The sequence below is a fragment of the Mustela lutreola genome, chromosome 9 (genome assembly GCF_030435805.1).
Source record: "Mustela lutreola isolate mMusLut2 chromosome 9, mMusLut2.pri, whole genome shotgun sequence".
NCBI classification, from domain to species: domain Eukaryota; kingdom Metazoa; phylum Chordata; class Mammalia; order Carnivora; family Mustelidae; genus Mustela; species Mustela lutreola.
In genome coordinates this window covers 24,921,920-24,938,590 of record NC_081298.1, presented here as the reverse complement: position 1 = coordinate 24,938,590, position 16,671 = coordinate 24,921,920, and the positions used below count along the sequence as shown (strand labels likewise).

Below are 16,671 nucleotides of genomic sequence, written 5' to 3'. Positions count from 1 at the left end.
AATAGAGAGAGAGAGAGAGCACACAAGTAGGGGAGGAGCAGAGGAGAAGGGAGAGGAACAAGCAGATTCTGCTCTGAGTGCAGAGCCCTATGCAGGCTTCAATCCCAGGAACCTGAGGTCATGACCTGAGCCAAAACTAAGAGTCAGATGTTCAACTGACTGAGCCACCCAGGTGCCCCAGGACTTCTATTATATTTAAGCCACAGTATTTTATGGATCTCCTGTTACAATAGCATAGCTTGTACCCTAACCGATATAGACGCTCTTAGCTCTGACCAAACATCATAGAGTAAGTATAGTGGACACCTTCTAGAACAGCACTGTCCAACAGAGTTTTCTGCCCTTAGGTAAATGTTCCATATATACACTGTCCAATGCAGTAGCCACTAGCCACATGTGGCTATTGAGCACTTGAAATATAGCTAGTATAAATGAGGACCTGAATTTTTATTTTATTTTATTTTATTTTTAAAGATTTTATTTATTTTTCTTGACAGACAGAAATCACAAGTAGGCAGAGAGGCAGGCAGAGAGAGAGGGGGAAGCAGGCTCCCGCTGAGCAGAGAGCCCGATGCGGGGCTCGATCCCAGGACCCTGGGATCATGACCTGAGCCGAAGGCAGAGGCTTTAACCCACTGAGCCACCCAGGCGCCCCTATTTTATTTTATTTTAAAGATTTATTTATTCGACAGACAGAGATCACAAGTAGGCAGAGAGGCAGGTGGGAGGAGTTGTGGGGGGGAAGCAGGCTCCTTGCTAAGCAGAGAGCCCGATGAGGGGCTCGATCCCTAGGACCCTGAGATCATGACCAGAGCCGAATGCAGAGGCTTAACCCACTGAGCACCCAGGTGCCACTGAATTTTTATTTTTCTTTAATCTTAATTAATTTAAAATTAAATTCAGTTATGCACTTGGAGCCAGTGGTGACCACGATGAAGTTCTAGAATAACAGCCTAGATCTACTTCTCTGCCCAACTGACCCATGAATTCATGTTCTGCTTTGTTATCCTGCCCTTCTGGCTATGCTAGCTGGACCAAGATGAGCTCCTGACCCACAGCAGGCTCCCCAACATGAGACTGGGAGAGATTCCAGACTGGTATCTTGAACAAACACAAATGCTACGGGGGCAACCACCTTCTTCTGTGGGGACAGAGAAGAGGAAGAAGCTGGTTTGTAGAGAGAATTGGTGGAGATACATGTTGATAGAGGGAAGGTGCTGTCGATCACCTGTTAATGCTCCAGTTTCTGATACTCGTCCTTTAGAAAGTCAAACTGCCATCCCAACAGGAGTTATGATATTTGCAACCAAAAAACAGTCTTCACTGGGGCCTGGACCCGTGTCTTTTTAGAAAAGGAAGATCTGACTAACAATGGCAGTTGGAGGTGAAAGGCAATATGATGACAAGTTTGATCTGAGATGAGCCTGATAGGAGTAGAGATTTAGAAACAAGTTGGTTTTTGTGAGTACCTACCATGTACCAGGTATGGGACTGGCCTTAGGTAGGACTGGGATGGTAAACATATGCACTTCTTTATCCCTTGCTCATGGAAGACATCATAAATCAATCATAGTATTCTATGGCATGCATTACCCAACCACTAAGGCTGATTGGTAATAAAATATTTTGATCATTCTTGCTATATTTATTAGAGGTGCCTGACTGGCTCAGCTGGTAGAGCATGTCTCTTGATCTCAGGGTCATGAGCCCCATGCTGGGCCTAGAGCCTATAAAAATTTTTTTTAAATAGAATAAAATATAAAATGCTATTTTTTAAAAGATGTTATTTATTTATTTATTTATTTAACAGACAGAGATCACAAGCAGGCAGAGAGGCAGGCAGAGAGAGAGAGGAGGAAGCAGGCTCCCTGCAGAGCAGAGAGCCCGATGCGGGACTCGATCCCAGGACCCTGAGATCATGACCTGAGCCGAAGGCAGAGGCTTTAACCCACTGAGCCACCCAGGTGCCCCTAAAATGCTATTTAAAAAAGCAATCTAAAGGAAGGCAATTTTAGGATTGGTTCAGCGACTCAATGACACTGAATTCAGGGTAGGCCTCTCTGCCAGTCTCTTGGCCTTCCCCTCATGAACATAAGATGACTGCCACAGCTCAAACCAATCATTTCTTACATGACAAAACCCAAAGCAGGGAAGTGATAGGCAGAACAAAGGGCTTTCTCCTCAAAACTCCTTATCAGAGAGGTAAATATTCCCATGAAGATTTATATCTCATTGGCCTGACTGGGCTCCATGCCCACTTCTAGAAATATCATTAGTGAAAGGGAATAATCATGACTTAGATCATATTTCCACCCAATAAAATCAGCATTCTGTTAGCAACAAAGAAGGGGAAGTAGTTGGAAGGCAAGCAACCAACACTGTCTGCCACATTTGCCCTGGCATCTGGACTGTTCCCAATTCCAATGAGCAGCAGTCTCCTCATCTCTAAAATCAGCTACTGGGAAGACATTGTGTACGTCATAGTGGTTAAAAGACTTACCCAAGTACTGGTCACTCTTCTCCTAGCTACGCTGTCCCCCCTGCTGCCCTGCTAAGGGGTGCTTATACCTACTAATCCTTGGGCAGCCTCCCTTCCTCTCCCTTCAACTACCATGCCCTCATGGCCATCTGACTTGCCAACCATCTGACTTTTGCATTTAAAGCCTAACCAGGGGCGCCTGGGTGGCTCAGTGGGTTAAGCCACTGCCTTTGGCTCAGGTCATGATCTCAGGGTCCTGGGATCGAGTCCCGCATCGGGCTCTCTGCTCAGCAGGGAGCCTGCTTCCCTCTCTCTCTCTCTGCCTGCCTCTCTGCCTACTTGTGATCTCTGTCTGTCAAATAAATAAATAAAACCTTTAAAAAAATAAATAAATAAATAAAGCCTAACCAGTATGTTCTGCCTGTGATCAAACACACCAGGAAGGGGTGAGGACGCAGTTACTGGCCCGGCTCCCTGGAAAAGCCAGATAAGAAGCTATTTCTATCACAGAAGACTGTCCCTCAGGCTCAGACAGGATCCAAGGCAAACATCAGTGAAAGTGAGAGGAAGTTACAAACCCTACTAGGGTTGGAAGAGCAATTAAGCTGAAAACAAGAGCAGGTTTTCTTGAAAGAATTAAGTCTAGGTCTGAAGTTTGGGAACTAGGACTAAAAATGACTCAATGACTCATCCTCATCATTGCAGCAATGACTTATCCCAGAACTGACTATTGGATTATGTCTCAAGGGGCAATGGAGGTGGGACATATTACAGCCTAACTAATAGTCAAACCATTCCCCCCCACTTTTCTCATTGCTAACAGAATCCTGAGCCCCACAGATTTGGCTTCTTCCCAAACAAGGAAGAAAATCATGGTTGGTCAAAGCTAACCATGATCCTTCCATCCCTCTTCCTTGTGATTGGTTTAGAAAGGGGCAGATGATACAATTCTGGCCAATGAGAACTGAAGGAAAGTACACTCCCTTCCCTTTCTCTCCTCTCTCTAGCCTTTATAAGTTGCTGGGAGGGGGTTGGTCCTAGAGCAATGATAGTCACTTTTTGAGCACAAGGACTCAACACATTGAGGATGGTGAGGCCTTAAACTAATATACCATGTAGCCATGCTGCTTTTAGGTTTTCTGAGGAAAACTCATTTCCTTCACTGTCTAAACCCCTTTGAATTGAGTTCCTGTTACTTGCAGACAAAAGCTTCCGGATTAATACAGCCTCCCCACTCCCCACCCCCCACCCTGTATGGGGAGGGGAGATTCAACTGATACATCCCCCTGCTGTCACTGGCCACACCGCTCCCCTGCACAAAGTCCTGCTCTGGCTCCCCTGTACCTTTCATCAAAATCCAAGGCTCTCTAGGACCTAAGCCCTGCCTACCTTTCTGGTTTCACCTCCTGCTACATCCCTAATCTCACCCTCTAGTCTAATGATCCTGGCCTCTTCAGGATGCATGCCAACATCCATGCTCTCCTGTTTCCCCTGGCTTATAGAACCATGCCCATGCCGCCTGGAAGAAAAACCACACTTCCCAGGCTCCTTTGCAGCTAGGTGTGGTCACATGACTAAGTTCTAACCAAGTAAGTAGAAGTGTTTAGACCTTTGGGATGGTCCAAACTTGCACTCTTTTGAAAATGTTCTCTCTGCACAGAATGCTCTTAGTACACAGTTTTTTGGGGTTTCTTTTAAGATTTTATTTAGTTATTTGAGAGACAAGAGTGTGTGTGTGCACATGCATGTGTGCACATGTCCTAGATGGGGGGGCAGCTGAGGGTGAGGGAGAAAGAATTTCAAGCAGATTCTGTGCTGAGGGTGGAGCCTGACACAGGACTCAATCTCACCAGTCTTGAGATAATGACCTGACCAAAATTAAGAGTTAGACGCCTAACTGACTGAGCCACCCAGGCACCTCAGTATATAGCTCAGATTTACAAATCTTGGATTTGTATTCCAGCTCCAGTGCTGTCTAGCTATGTGACCAAGGACAAGGAAATTCACTGGCCTGGGCCTTGTTCTGCAAGTCAATAAAAGAGGAATAACAATATCTCCCCCAGAGAGATGTAGAATTAAATAAGATGATATAAACCATGTGGCAGAGGTAAGGGACTCAAGAAATATGAGTTTCTTACCTACCAGCCACCCCTGCCCTTCTTAGAACTCTGCTGAGACTTCGTATGCTGGGGGTCTCTCTCACCAAAATGGGAGCTCCTAGAGGACGGAAAATAGACTGGAGCTGAACCAGGAGTCAGTGTTCTGTAAATGAAGAAATGAATGCCAAGGTATGACAGGTTCATTCAAGGGAGAGAAGGTGCCACAGCCCAGCCCAGTTCCATTACCCCTCTAGGAAGCCTTCCCAGATGCCCATTCTGGATCCACTACACCCATCACTTCTGCAGTCTCCTACACCCCACTCTCCTATGTATGTGTGTGGAAGTCTGTGTCCCCCAATAGGCTGGGAGCTCTGTGAGGGCATGGACCTCATCTGACTCATCTCTGTGTCCCTAGAATCCAGCAGGGATCTCCTATGCTACATGCTTGGCAAATGAACATTTGTCAACTTTGGAAGCCAGAGAAACCACTTAGAGCCCCTGCTCACCCAGGCTGTCCCAGAACTGGGTCCTCCTTCTCCTTTCCCACAGAAACTTACTATAAATGGACAGCACACAAGCCGATGCCCAAAACAGGGCTTGGGTTTCACAAACCAATTGGCTTGTCCCAGAGTGGGGGTGGGGTTCAGGGGGCCCCAGAATGTGGCCATAAATAGCCCAGCTCAGAGGCCTCCTCCCTGCTCTGATTTCTGCCTGAGTCACCCGCCCAGGCAGGGTGGGGCTAGCCAAAGGCAGTGGCCTGAGGGCTGACGGCCCTGTGGTCAGCATTCTTGAGACTCCAAAGATAAGCCCAGCTGGTCCACACCCTCCCCAGCCAAGCCCCTGACCCAGGAGCCTGGTGAATCAGTGATACTTGGATCCATCCTCCTCAGGGAAGCTAAGACACACAAACATAGGGCACCCTGACCCTTCCAGAGGCCCCGTTCCCTTATAGCTCTGCCAAGAAGAGACAGGACCCAGGCCTGGCCCCAAGGATCCAGGAAAAAGACTCCCCCAGGAACACAAGGAACTGAAACAGGGCAGGATCATTCACCTGGCCCAGGAAAACTGGGAGGAGCAAATGTGCTGCAGAGAGAAGGGGACACATCCATTTTAGCTCAACCAGTATCCCCAGTACTTATCCCAGTGTTCACTAATGCTTGTGACTGAACGTCCTGGCTTTGAGTCTTGAGTAAAGCCCATCCGCTAAGCTCAAGCTGTCCCTTGTCTGTTCAGTGGGCACTCACCTACTTGGCCCTGGCCAAAATCAAGTGATCTAAGATCCAATTGTTTACTAGGCTAGAGACTCTCTCCTCCAGCCAAAATGTCGGTTCCATGAGAGCAGGGACTTGCTTTCTTATGCACTAGGGTACCCCAGAATCTAGTATAGTACCTGACATATATATACTAGGTAATCAGTAAGTATGAAATTTGTTCAATGAATGAATTTAGACAGACCTGGGGCTTCTCATTTTGGAGAGTGTGGGCTCTGGAGTGAGGCAGGTTTGGGTGTAACTTCTTTGCTCGGTGACCTTGGACAAGTGACTTGACTTCTGTGACTTCTGTGACCCTCTATTTCCTCATCTTTAAAGATTTATTTTATTTTATTTTATTTTATTTTATTTTATTTTATTTGAGAGAATGAGAGAGAGACATCACGTGCAAGGAGGGTGGAGGGGAGGAGAAGGAGGGAAAGAGGAGGAGGAGAGAGAGACTCTCAAGCAGCCTCTGTGCTGAGCCCAGAGAACAACACGGGGCTTGATCCCATGACCCTGAGATCATGACCTGAGCAGAAATCAAGAGTCAGCTGCTTAACCTACTGAGCCATCCAGGTGCCCCAATTTCTCCATCATTATAATGGGAGTAAAATAGATCCATTTCTTGGGGCACCTGGGTGGCTCAGTGGGTTAAAGCCTCTGCCTTCAGCTCAGGTCATGATCCCAGGGTCCTGGAATCGAGCCCCGCATCGGGCTTTCTGCTCCGTGGATAAGCCTGCTTCCTCCTCTCTCTCTGTCAAATAAATAAATAAAATCTTTAAAATAGATCCATTTCTCAATACCAGTAAAGACTCAATACCAGTAAAGCACTTTGCCCTGCCTAGCAAAGACCAAGTCTTCAATAAACTGCCTTGTGGCTATTTTTTGCTGCTGTTCTTAGTATGACTATCTAAGGGGATAGGCCCAGGAAACAGTGATAGGCAAAGTTTTCAGTCCAGGTCCTGTCTCCAGTTCTCTGGCTTTGGCAGTCCCAAGGTTTCTCTGCCTCATTTTCCTTGCCTGTATGATGGGCATGGATGCGCCAGCTCTCTGAGTAGGTATTGTGAAGACTCATGTTGAGGCTGCCCACCTGCTTGCCAAGGATGGTCTGGAGAGGATGTGGGATTCTAAAGGCTCTGGAAGGGGCGACCTTTTAGGTTCTGCTGGTCTAGCAAGGCTGGGTTATAAATAGTTCCCAGCCCCTGGCAGGCCCTGCATCAGGCCTGACCAACAGAGCCTGCATTGCCACACTCTGTGGCATGACAATCTCACTTTACCACACCCTCGAGCAGTACAACAGATGCCATCTGTCAAGATCCTAAAGGCAAGTGAACCCTTTGACCTCACAACACCCTGTGCAGGAACCTCGCTTCAGATAAATGCTCACAGGTCCACAGAGAGCTCACGGCACCATTGTCTATAATGCAAAAGGCTAAGAACAACTTGAATGTCCACGAGTAGGGGCTGCTAAGTATGAGATGGGAGCTCTCTGACTAGCAGACCACTCAGTCTTGTTCAGAGCTATGTCCATAGCACCAACATCAAGTCCTAGTGCAGAGCAGGGCATCAGTAAATACTTGTTAAATAAATATACAAATCCCAATAAAGAGATACTATACTACCACTAAAAGTAATGAGACAGGGGCACCTGGGTGGCTCAGTGGATTAAGCCTCTGCCTTCAGCTCAGGTCATGATCCCAGGGTCCTGAGATCGAGCCCAGCATCAGGCTCTCTGCTCTGCGGGAAGCCTGCTTCCTCCTCTCTCTCTGCCTGCCTCTCACTGACTTGTGATCGCTGTCTGTCAAATAAATAAATAAAATAAATCTTAAAAAATAATAATAATAATGAGACAGTTACATGCACTAAGTTGGAAATTGGTCCTCAACTTGCTAAATGATCAAAACAAAAATGGAAACTTTCTGAAAGTGTAAAAATATCAACTGCAATTATCTCTAGAAGAAGATAATTGCTTGGGACACCTGAGTGGCTCAGTCGGTTAAGTGTCTGACTTCAACTCAGGTCACGATCTCAGGGTCCTGGGATAGAGCTCCATATTGGGCTCCCTGCTCAGCAGGAAGCCAGCTTCTCCCTCTCCCTCTGTGCTTCCCCCCACCCCACTTGTGCACTCTATCTGTCTCAAATAAATAAAATCTTAAAAAAAAAGAAGAGGGGGCGCCTGGGTGGCTCAGTCGGTTGAGCGTCTGCCTTCAGCTCGGGTCATGATCCCGGGGTCCTGGGATCGAGTCCCGCATTGGGCTCCCTGCTCAGTGGGGAGCATGCTTCCCCCTCTCCCTTGGCCTACCTCTCTGCCCACCTGTGCTCTTTCTCCCTCTGTCAAATAAATAAATAAAATCTTTAAAAAAAAAAAGAAGAAGAAGAAGATGATGAAGAAGATAATTGCTTTACATTCTCCTCAGGTTTTTTATATTTTACTTTTCTACATCTTTTAAAAATCTACTTTTCTTTCAAAAATATAGCACCGTATGGGAGCTACAGGCAACTGATGAATCACTTAAATTCTACCTCTGAAACTAATAATACACTGTATGTTAACTAAATTGAATTTAAATGAAAATTTAAATATCTATATATATACTATATATATATATACATGTATCAGCACATTCCAAACCATGTAAGACAGGATCCGGAGATGAAGCTCTTGTCACCTCAATAAGCAAAGGACTCCAGGACCTTAGTACTGGGAGGAAGTCATGCTTACTGAGAGCCCACCATAGAACGAGCGCCAAGCCTGACTTTCACACACATCTTCACCTAATGGCAATAGTTCAATAAAGGTCCCTGTCCTTATGTAACAGTTGGATACATTGAATAAATAGTCTCACAGGGGTGACATGACTTGCAATGCATCATAAATACTTAAAAACATGAGTTCTTATATCTAACAGATACGAGCCCAAATCCATTTCTGCCACTGTGTAACCCTGGGAAAACAGCAAAACCTCTCTGAGTTTCAGTGCTCTCATCCGCACCATGGGACAAATAACAAGCCTAAGTTACAGAGGTGGATTTGAGGGTTCAGTGAGAAAACATATGGAAGGCACCTAGCACGGTGCCCAGCATATTGCTGGTGGCTCAATAAACAGCAGACACCACCATCACCATCATTATCGTCATTATTTCTTCCACCACCATTGGCAGCCAGGCTCACACAGCTAATGGAGGCCAGAACGTGTCTCCAGAGACCCCACAGGCATTTTAATCAAGATCCAGGGAACAAAGGGCACCTGGGCAGGTCAGTCATCGGGCATCTGCCTTAGGCTCAGGATCACAGTGTCCTGGGATTGAGCCCCGCATCGTGCTCCCTGCTCTGCGGCAAGCCTGCTTTCCCTCTCCTAGTCCTCCTGTTTGTGTTCCCTCTCTCGCTGTGTCTCTCTCTGCCAAATAAATAAATAAAATCTTATTTAAAAATTTTAAAAAATAAATGTTTCCTTGAGAACAACAGGTCTAGTGGCCATGGAAGGACTAGATGGGGGCTCCACTCAGAAGTCCCTCAGGTGTCTCAGGGGCACGGCATCATGTGGCTAAGCCAAGCAGGGTAGCTTCAGATTAGCTGCATCCGTGACTCGGTCTCTCCTTTGACAGCCTCTCCTTTAACAGCTGTGATACATTAAGCTAGACTTTGGGCAGGACACCTGGCAGCGCCCATCTCCCAGGGAAGGAGCCGGCAGGAGTCCCAAGGACTCACCATGGATATTCTCAGGACTTCAACAAGCCCGGCCTGAGCTCTAAGCCCCATCTGAAACAATTAGGAAAGCCAACCGCAATTGACAAGGTTCTGGTAAAGCAGAAAGGGTCAGAGATGTACCCCAGGGACAGATCCCTACTGACCAGAAGCTAATTCGTGCCGCTGGGCTCAGTGCCAGGTGCAGGGCTCTGAGACAAACTGCACAGGAGTCTTGCCCTGAAAGACCTTCAGGTTCACTGGAGGAAATAACACTGAGGGCTTGCTGGGGACATAAAGATGAGAGAGGCTGACATTTCACTGAACGCTTACATGTGAAAGACATTGTGCTCTGTACTTCAAATGCATGGTCCCGCCCTTAAAAAGAACAAATAAACTAAATAATCGAATACCTACTAGGAGCACTGGCCTTGGTGTGTTTTAGTTTTTAATCTTGCAAATAACCAGGCAAGGTATGTGTTACCCAAGGCTGAAGCAACAGTGGCCTCAGCAACCAGACAGACCTCAGTTTGAATTCAGTCGATTTACTAATCGTATGACCCGAAGGAAGTTATTTATGCTCAGCAAACCTCAGCAACCTTGTCTGTAAAATGGGGCTTACAGAAATGCTATCATTCTATGCTGCTTTTTTTTTTTTAAGATTTATTTATTTTAGAGAGAGAGAGGGAGAGAGCAGTGGGAGAGGAAAAGAGAGAATCCACAAGCACACTGTGCTGAATGCAGAGCCTGACACAGGGCTCGATCCCAGGACCCTGAGATCATGACCTGAGCCAAAATGAAGAGATGGACACTCTACTGACTGAGGTACCCACACCATACTGCCTTTTATCATGAATATTTATGGACATGCTACTCTATGAGTGTTGTCTTTTAAAAGTTTGATCATGGGGTGCCCGGGTGGCTTGGATGGTTGGGTGTCTGCCTTTGGCTTAGGTCGTGAACCCAGGGTCCTGGGATCAAGCCCCACATCTGGCTCCCAGCTGGCTCAGCAAGCCCCACATTGGGCTTCCAGCTGGCTCAGCGGGGAGCCTGCTTCTCCCTCTCCCTCTGCCTCTCCCCCTGCTTGTGTGCTTTCTCTGTCTCTCTCTCTCTCTCTCAAATGAATAAATAAAATCTTTAAAAAAAAAAAAAGTTTGATCTTTATGTGGGATGTACCTTCTCTATTTTGTATAAAGTATTGAAACTGACTTTTATTATCCTTTAGTATTATTAGTATTTAAAGATTTTTGTTTTTAACTAATTCTTCACCCAATGTGGGGCTCAAACTCACAACCCCAAGATCAAGAGTAACATGCACAGGGCACCTGGTGGCTCAGTCAGTTAAGTGTCAGACTCTTGGTTTGGGCTCAGGTCATGCTCTCAGGGTTGTGAGATTAAGCCCCACCACAGGCTCTGGGCTCTGAGTGGAGTAGGCTTAAGACTTTTTCCCTCTTTCTGCCCCTCCCCCTGCTCACACCCCTCCTCTCTCTCTCTCTCTCTCTCTTTCTCTCTCTCAAATAAAAAAAATAAATCTTTTTTTTAAGATTTTTTTTTTAAAGATTTTATTTATTTGACAGAGAGAGATCACAAGTAGGCAGAGGCAGGCAGAGAGAGAGGAAGTGAAGCAGGATCCCCACCAAGGAGAGAGCCCGATGCGGGGCTCGATCCCAGGACTCTGGGATCATGACCTGAGCTGAAAGCAGAGGCTTTAACCCACTGAGCCACTCAGGCGCCCCTTTTTTTAAGATTTTATTTATTTATTTGACAGCAAGAGAAGGAACACAAGCAGGGAGAGTGGGAGAGGGAGAAGCAAGCCTCCCGCCAAGCAGGGAGCCCGACATGGGGCTCCATCCCAGGATTCTGGGATCATGAACTGAAATGAAGGCAGATGCCCAACGACTGAGCCACCCAGGTACCTCAATAAATCTTTGAAAAAAAAAAAGAGTGATTGGGTACCTGGGTGGCTCAGTCAATTAGGTGCCTGCCTTTGGCTCAGGTCATGATCCTGCGGTCCTGGGATAGAGCCCCAGTTAGGGCTCCCTGAGGAGCCTGCCTCTCCCTCTCCCTCTGCCCCCCCACCCCTGCTTGTACTCATGCGCTTTCTCTCCTTCTCATATAAATAAAAGCTTTAAAAAAAGAAAGAAAAGAAAAAAAGAGTGACATGCTTTACCAACAGAGCCAGCCAGGTGCCTCTGTCCTTTAGTATTATTTTTTAATGCATCACAGGCTCTCTGTTGTCCCTATCTTGCCAGCCACAATGGGGGTGGAGCGGGTGGAGGGGGTGGACAGCATTTGGCTGTCTCTTGATTTTCCCCCAGGCCTGGTCTCCAAGGGCCTAAGCTGGCCCTGGCTCCAGGTCTGTGCACACAATGGGCCTCTCTAAGCAGCAGACAGAGGCGTTTTGGCTGCCAGCTTGGGCCCAGACTCTGATCACAAACACATCCCTGTGGCTGAGAACAAGCTGAAAACATTTGTGCAAACCCCTGACCTAGCAGAGGAAAGGGCCTACAAGGCAGGCCAGGGTTAATGAGGCCCAGCTGAACCCCTGACTTAGGCCAGGGAAGTAGGCTGCCACCCAGAGTTAGCTAGTGACATCTGTCCTTCTAGAATGCTCTCAGGGGGCTCAATACCCACTGAGCCCCAGGCCTCAGGAATGATGTCCAGTTGCCCTGCCAGGTTCACATCCACAGGACAGGCCATCTTTCCATGCCCCCTGGATCTGGCCTCAGGAGTGGGATGGGGGTGGGGAATTTTGAACAATGTGGCTAGAATTGGCCTCCAAGGAGGAACTGAGGCCCAGAGAGTCCTGAGTCCAGACAGCTGAAGCTGCCAGATCCTTAGCGTCCCCACAAGCTCCCCCATATCTCAAGAACAACCACATCCCAACATCTCAGCTCCCTCAAATCCTCCAGGCTCCTCAGGTCACTTTGGCAATTCAAAGACTCCGATCCCAAGGCCTGTCCCTGGCTGAACTGGGTGGAATTACCCTTCCCCAAGGCTGCTGGGCTCCGAAAGTAGCTTGAAAGAGACTCAACAAGAAAAGGCTGGAAAAAACTTACAAGAAGGCCACACCTCCACACTCCTCCTCCTATCCAAGCCTGCTTAGGACAAACCACCACCATCCCCTTCGTCTATGGTCCCAGCTTCCTCACTGCCATTCTGTATCTATTTCTGCCTCCTTCAAACCAGGCCGATGCTGCTAAAACCCAGATATGCCCATGTGCTGCACCCCCTCTAATGGCTCTCTGTTTTCCTCCGGGGGAAGTCCAAATGCCTTTAGCCTGGCATTCAAGGCCCTAAAGGCTCTCAGTCTGGACAACCTCCTCTTTTTCTACTCCCTCACGCCCTCGTCTCAGATATACCTAATTAGTTCACAGGCAGTTCCCCAGCTAAGTCAAGTCATTTCACCCCCTTGAGGTCCTGCTCACAGAGCTTCCCTGCCTGGAATGTCCTTTCCCCACCCCATACCCACATCTGCTTGTTGTTCATAAAGTGCCAGCATCCCGCCTCCAGGAAGCCTTTCCTGACTATCCAGAGAGAAGTAACCCCTGCCTCCTCGCATCCCTGGACAGATCCCACTTCAGCACCTATGACACATCTGTAATCTGGTAGTTTCACTCAGCTGTTCCCCCCAACCCCTGCCACTAGACTGAGATTCCCCTCAAAACCACTGAGCAGAGCAGTATAAAGAAGGAGGAAAAAGAAAGCAGAGAGCACTCGCATCCAAAAGGGAGGAATAATATGGGAAGATTATAAACAAATCTATTTTGCCAAATTTTTAGTTGTCAAATTTATAATAAGGGTGCCTGGGTGGCTCAGTAGGTTAAAGCCTCTGCCTTCGGCTCAGGTCATGATCCCAGGGTCCTGGGATCAAGCCCCACATCAGGCTCTCTGCTCAGCGAGGAGCCTGCTTCCCTTCCTCTTTCTGCCTGCCTCTCTGTCTACTTGTGATCTCTGTCTGTCAAATAAGTAAATAAAATCTTTAAAAAAAAAAAAAACAAACCACTGAGCAGAGCAGTATAAAGGAGGAAGAAAAAGAAAGCAGAGAGCACTTGCATCCAAAAGGGAGGAATAATATGGGAAGATTATAAACAAATCTATTTTGCCAAATTTTTAGTTGTCAAATTTATAATAAAGGGCACCTGGGTGGCTCAGTGGGTTAAGCTTCTGCCTTCAGCTCTGGTCATGATCGGGCTTTCTGCTCAGCAGGGAATCTGCTTCCCTTCCTCTCTCTGCCTGCCTATTTGTGATCTCTGTCAAATAAATAAATAAAATCTTTAAAAATAAATAAATCTTAAAAAAAAAAAAGAAACCTTTCTATAAAGATGACTTCCTTGGAGAATGCTACCAAACATTCCAGAAGGAAATAATACCAATTCTAAATAAATGTGATAGGAGGAGGGTAAGTTACTAATGTTTATTGAGTGCCTACCGTGTGTCACATCCTATTTTGGGCAAGAGATAGGCCAGGTTCCAGCCAGAGACTGGGGGCAAGGTTTGCCAAGGAAAGATCTCACCCTAGGAAAAGTCTCAGAAAATGTAATGGCTACAGACCCTCAATCCTAGAGCAGTACACATGTTATTTCTATTCCTTACTGTACCCATGATAGACATGGCTAATCACTTCCAGCTCCTTTCTGCTGAGCCCAGACAAGACTTCCCAGTCCTTCCAGATACATGTCTCCCAGTATCCACCAGGAAAGATGACACTGAAGATGAAAGCGATTGATCATCTCTCATCTAGTCCAATCCCAACTGCTAGGGAAGCTGAGGGCCAGAGAAGGCAAGGGTCTTACCCAAGGCCAGAAATTGATCACAGAGCAGACAGAGTTTAGAAACTAATTTTTAGGGCGCCTGGGTGGCTCAGTGGGTTAAAGCCGCTGCCTTCGGCTCAGGTCATGGTCTCAGGGTCCTGGGATCGAGTCCCATATCGGGCTCTCTGCTCAGCAGGGAGCCTGCTTCTCTCTCTCTCTCTCTCTGCCTGCCTCTCCATCTACTTGTGATCTCTCTCTGTCAAATAAATAAATAAAATCTTTAAAAAAAAAAGAAAAAGAAAAAGAAACTGATTTTTAAATAGTTTGTATGAACAAGACAGTGTTTACATTTTATCTCCTCCACAAGATGATGAGCTCCTTCAGGAGAGGGCCTGGGTCAGATTTAGCTTCTGACCCAATGCTCTGTACACCAGGTACATAGCAGGTGTCTGTAAGTGTTTCTTGGCTTAGTAAGGAAGAAATGGAGTACCAGAATGATACAGAAGGCTTGGGTATTAGCTCCTGAAGCCAAGAGTTGCCTCAAGCTTCCAACACTCAAAGATGTTATTTTTTCAGAATGACCCACGCTGAGAACTCAGATAGAGAGACATTCTCCATCTGAAGATGAGAGGGGGAGGAGGACCTCCGTGTAGATTAGGAATGTGTCTACAGTAGAAATCTTACCACCTCCAGATTAAACTTTCAAATAGCAGAAACTAAGAGATCTTCTCAAGTCAACCCAAATATGACATTTTGATGAGTTTCAGCTGCATTACTGGCTATAAATACCAAAGTAATGAGGCATAGTGTAGGGAGAGTCTCTTTTATCTCTATCATTTATCAGTGATCTTGTTATTTAACTTTGCTGTTAAAATATGACTGTTACACTTAAGCTTCAAGGACCAAGAACACAGAGTTGACTTTTTTTTTTAAGTGTATCCTTAGGGGCGCCTGGGTGGCTCAGTTGGTTGAGCAGCTGCCTTCGGCTCGGGTCATGATCCTGGAGTTCCAGATCGAGTCCCGCATCGGGGTCCCTCCTCACGGGGGAGTCTGCTTCTCCCTCTGACCCTCCCCATCTCATGCTCACTCTCTCATTCTCTCTCTGTCAAATAAATGAATAAATAAAATCTTTAAAAAAAATAGAGATCTATCCACTTAGAAAAAAAAAAGTATATACTTTAAAAATGCACCAGTGGCACTTAAAGACATACACTGAAAATGTAAAAATAAAACAAAACTGAGAGAGAACCAAGGTCAGGGCCACGAGCATGCCAAAGATCCCCCAGAGCCTGTTTGTTTCTGTGGCCTCTTAGAGACCTGTTTGGGGACACAAAGGCAATCTATGAGGATCCAGGCCTGGGGCTCAGCTCAGCAGCTTCGCTGGCCATGGCATTCTCCATCAGCCCCCGCCATCTCCCTGTGCCTGTTCTGGGCCAAGAGCCAAACACACATTCCTCAGGCCCCCACAGCTTCCGGAATTGACAGAGGGGAGTTTGAAGAAAGGGCTAAGCAAAGCAGAAACCTCCTGACAGAGATGGCAAAAGGCAGATATGGGACAGCCACAGCAAGAGGCTTATCGCAACCAATGGGGAAACCGAGGCTCAAAGAAGGCAATCTCATCCAAGACCACACAGTGCAAGGATAGCAGAGGGGAACCACCAACGTCCTCCCTTCAAGACTCTTCTCTGATCCTTCCTGGAAGGATCTGACGTTCTGCAACATAAAGGCCAAGTCTTCTCCCAAGGGAGCATGGGTCCCAGGGTTTCAGGGTCCCTGTAGCTGGAAGCTCTCCAGTTCCCTCAAGAGAGAATATTAGCTGCCCCTTCCTCAGTCCCTCCCTGCTCCTCTCTTTCCCTGATTCACTCACAGGGTGGCAGATCCTACCAGGTCTGTTTTGCCCTGATCACACAACCCAGCAAGACAGAAGTTACCTCCCTGTTCTACAGATGAGGAACCCAAAGCTCAGGGAAATGAAATGACTTGCCCAAGTCTACAGAGCTAGGGAATGAAAGAGAAGAAAGGAAAACTAAGTCTGTCTGTCTCTGTGTCAGCTTTCCCACCACCACCCCAATTCTGTGTCAAGGCGGGTCCCCGAGTTCTGTTTCCACCCGGCCCACCTCCCAGCCCCCACTGCTGGGCGGGGGCCACTTGAAGCCTGGGGTAAGCAGAGGAAAGAATAACACCCTTGGGGTCCCCAGTGCTTACCCTCCAGCACCACCTCTTTGCCTGTCTTCTTCAGGACCTGTACCGCCTCATCATGGGTAGCAGAGGAGAGGTCTTCCCCATTCACAGACAAGATGGCATCCCCCACGAAGAGGGCCTCGGTCTGGTCAGCTGCCAGGCCCTTGAAGATCTTGGAAATGAGAATAGGCATCTTGTTCTCCCGGCCCCCTGCACAGGC

The 16,671-nt window shown here is 47.2% G+C and overlaps 1 protein-coding gene across 2 annotated transcripts in view; it reads right to left on the bottom strand.

The window, feature by feature from the left end:
• Positions 1 to 16,671, bottom strand: part of SNTA1 (syntrophin alpha 1) — an 88,716-nt gene that overhangs the window by 8,901 nt on the left and 63,144 nt on the right. For both annotated transcript variants that reach the window (XM_059133531.1, XM_059133530.1), the window contains exon 2: positions 16,476 to 16,661. In XM_059133531.1, coding sequence (XP_058989514.1) covers positions 16,476 to 16,661 — 186 coding nt within the window. The remainder of the gene's footprint in view (positions 1 to 16,475; positions 16,662 to 16,671) is intronic.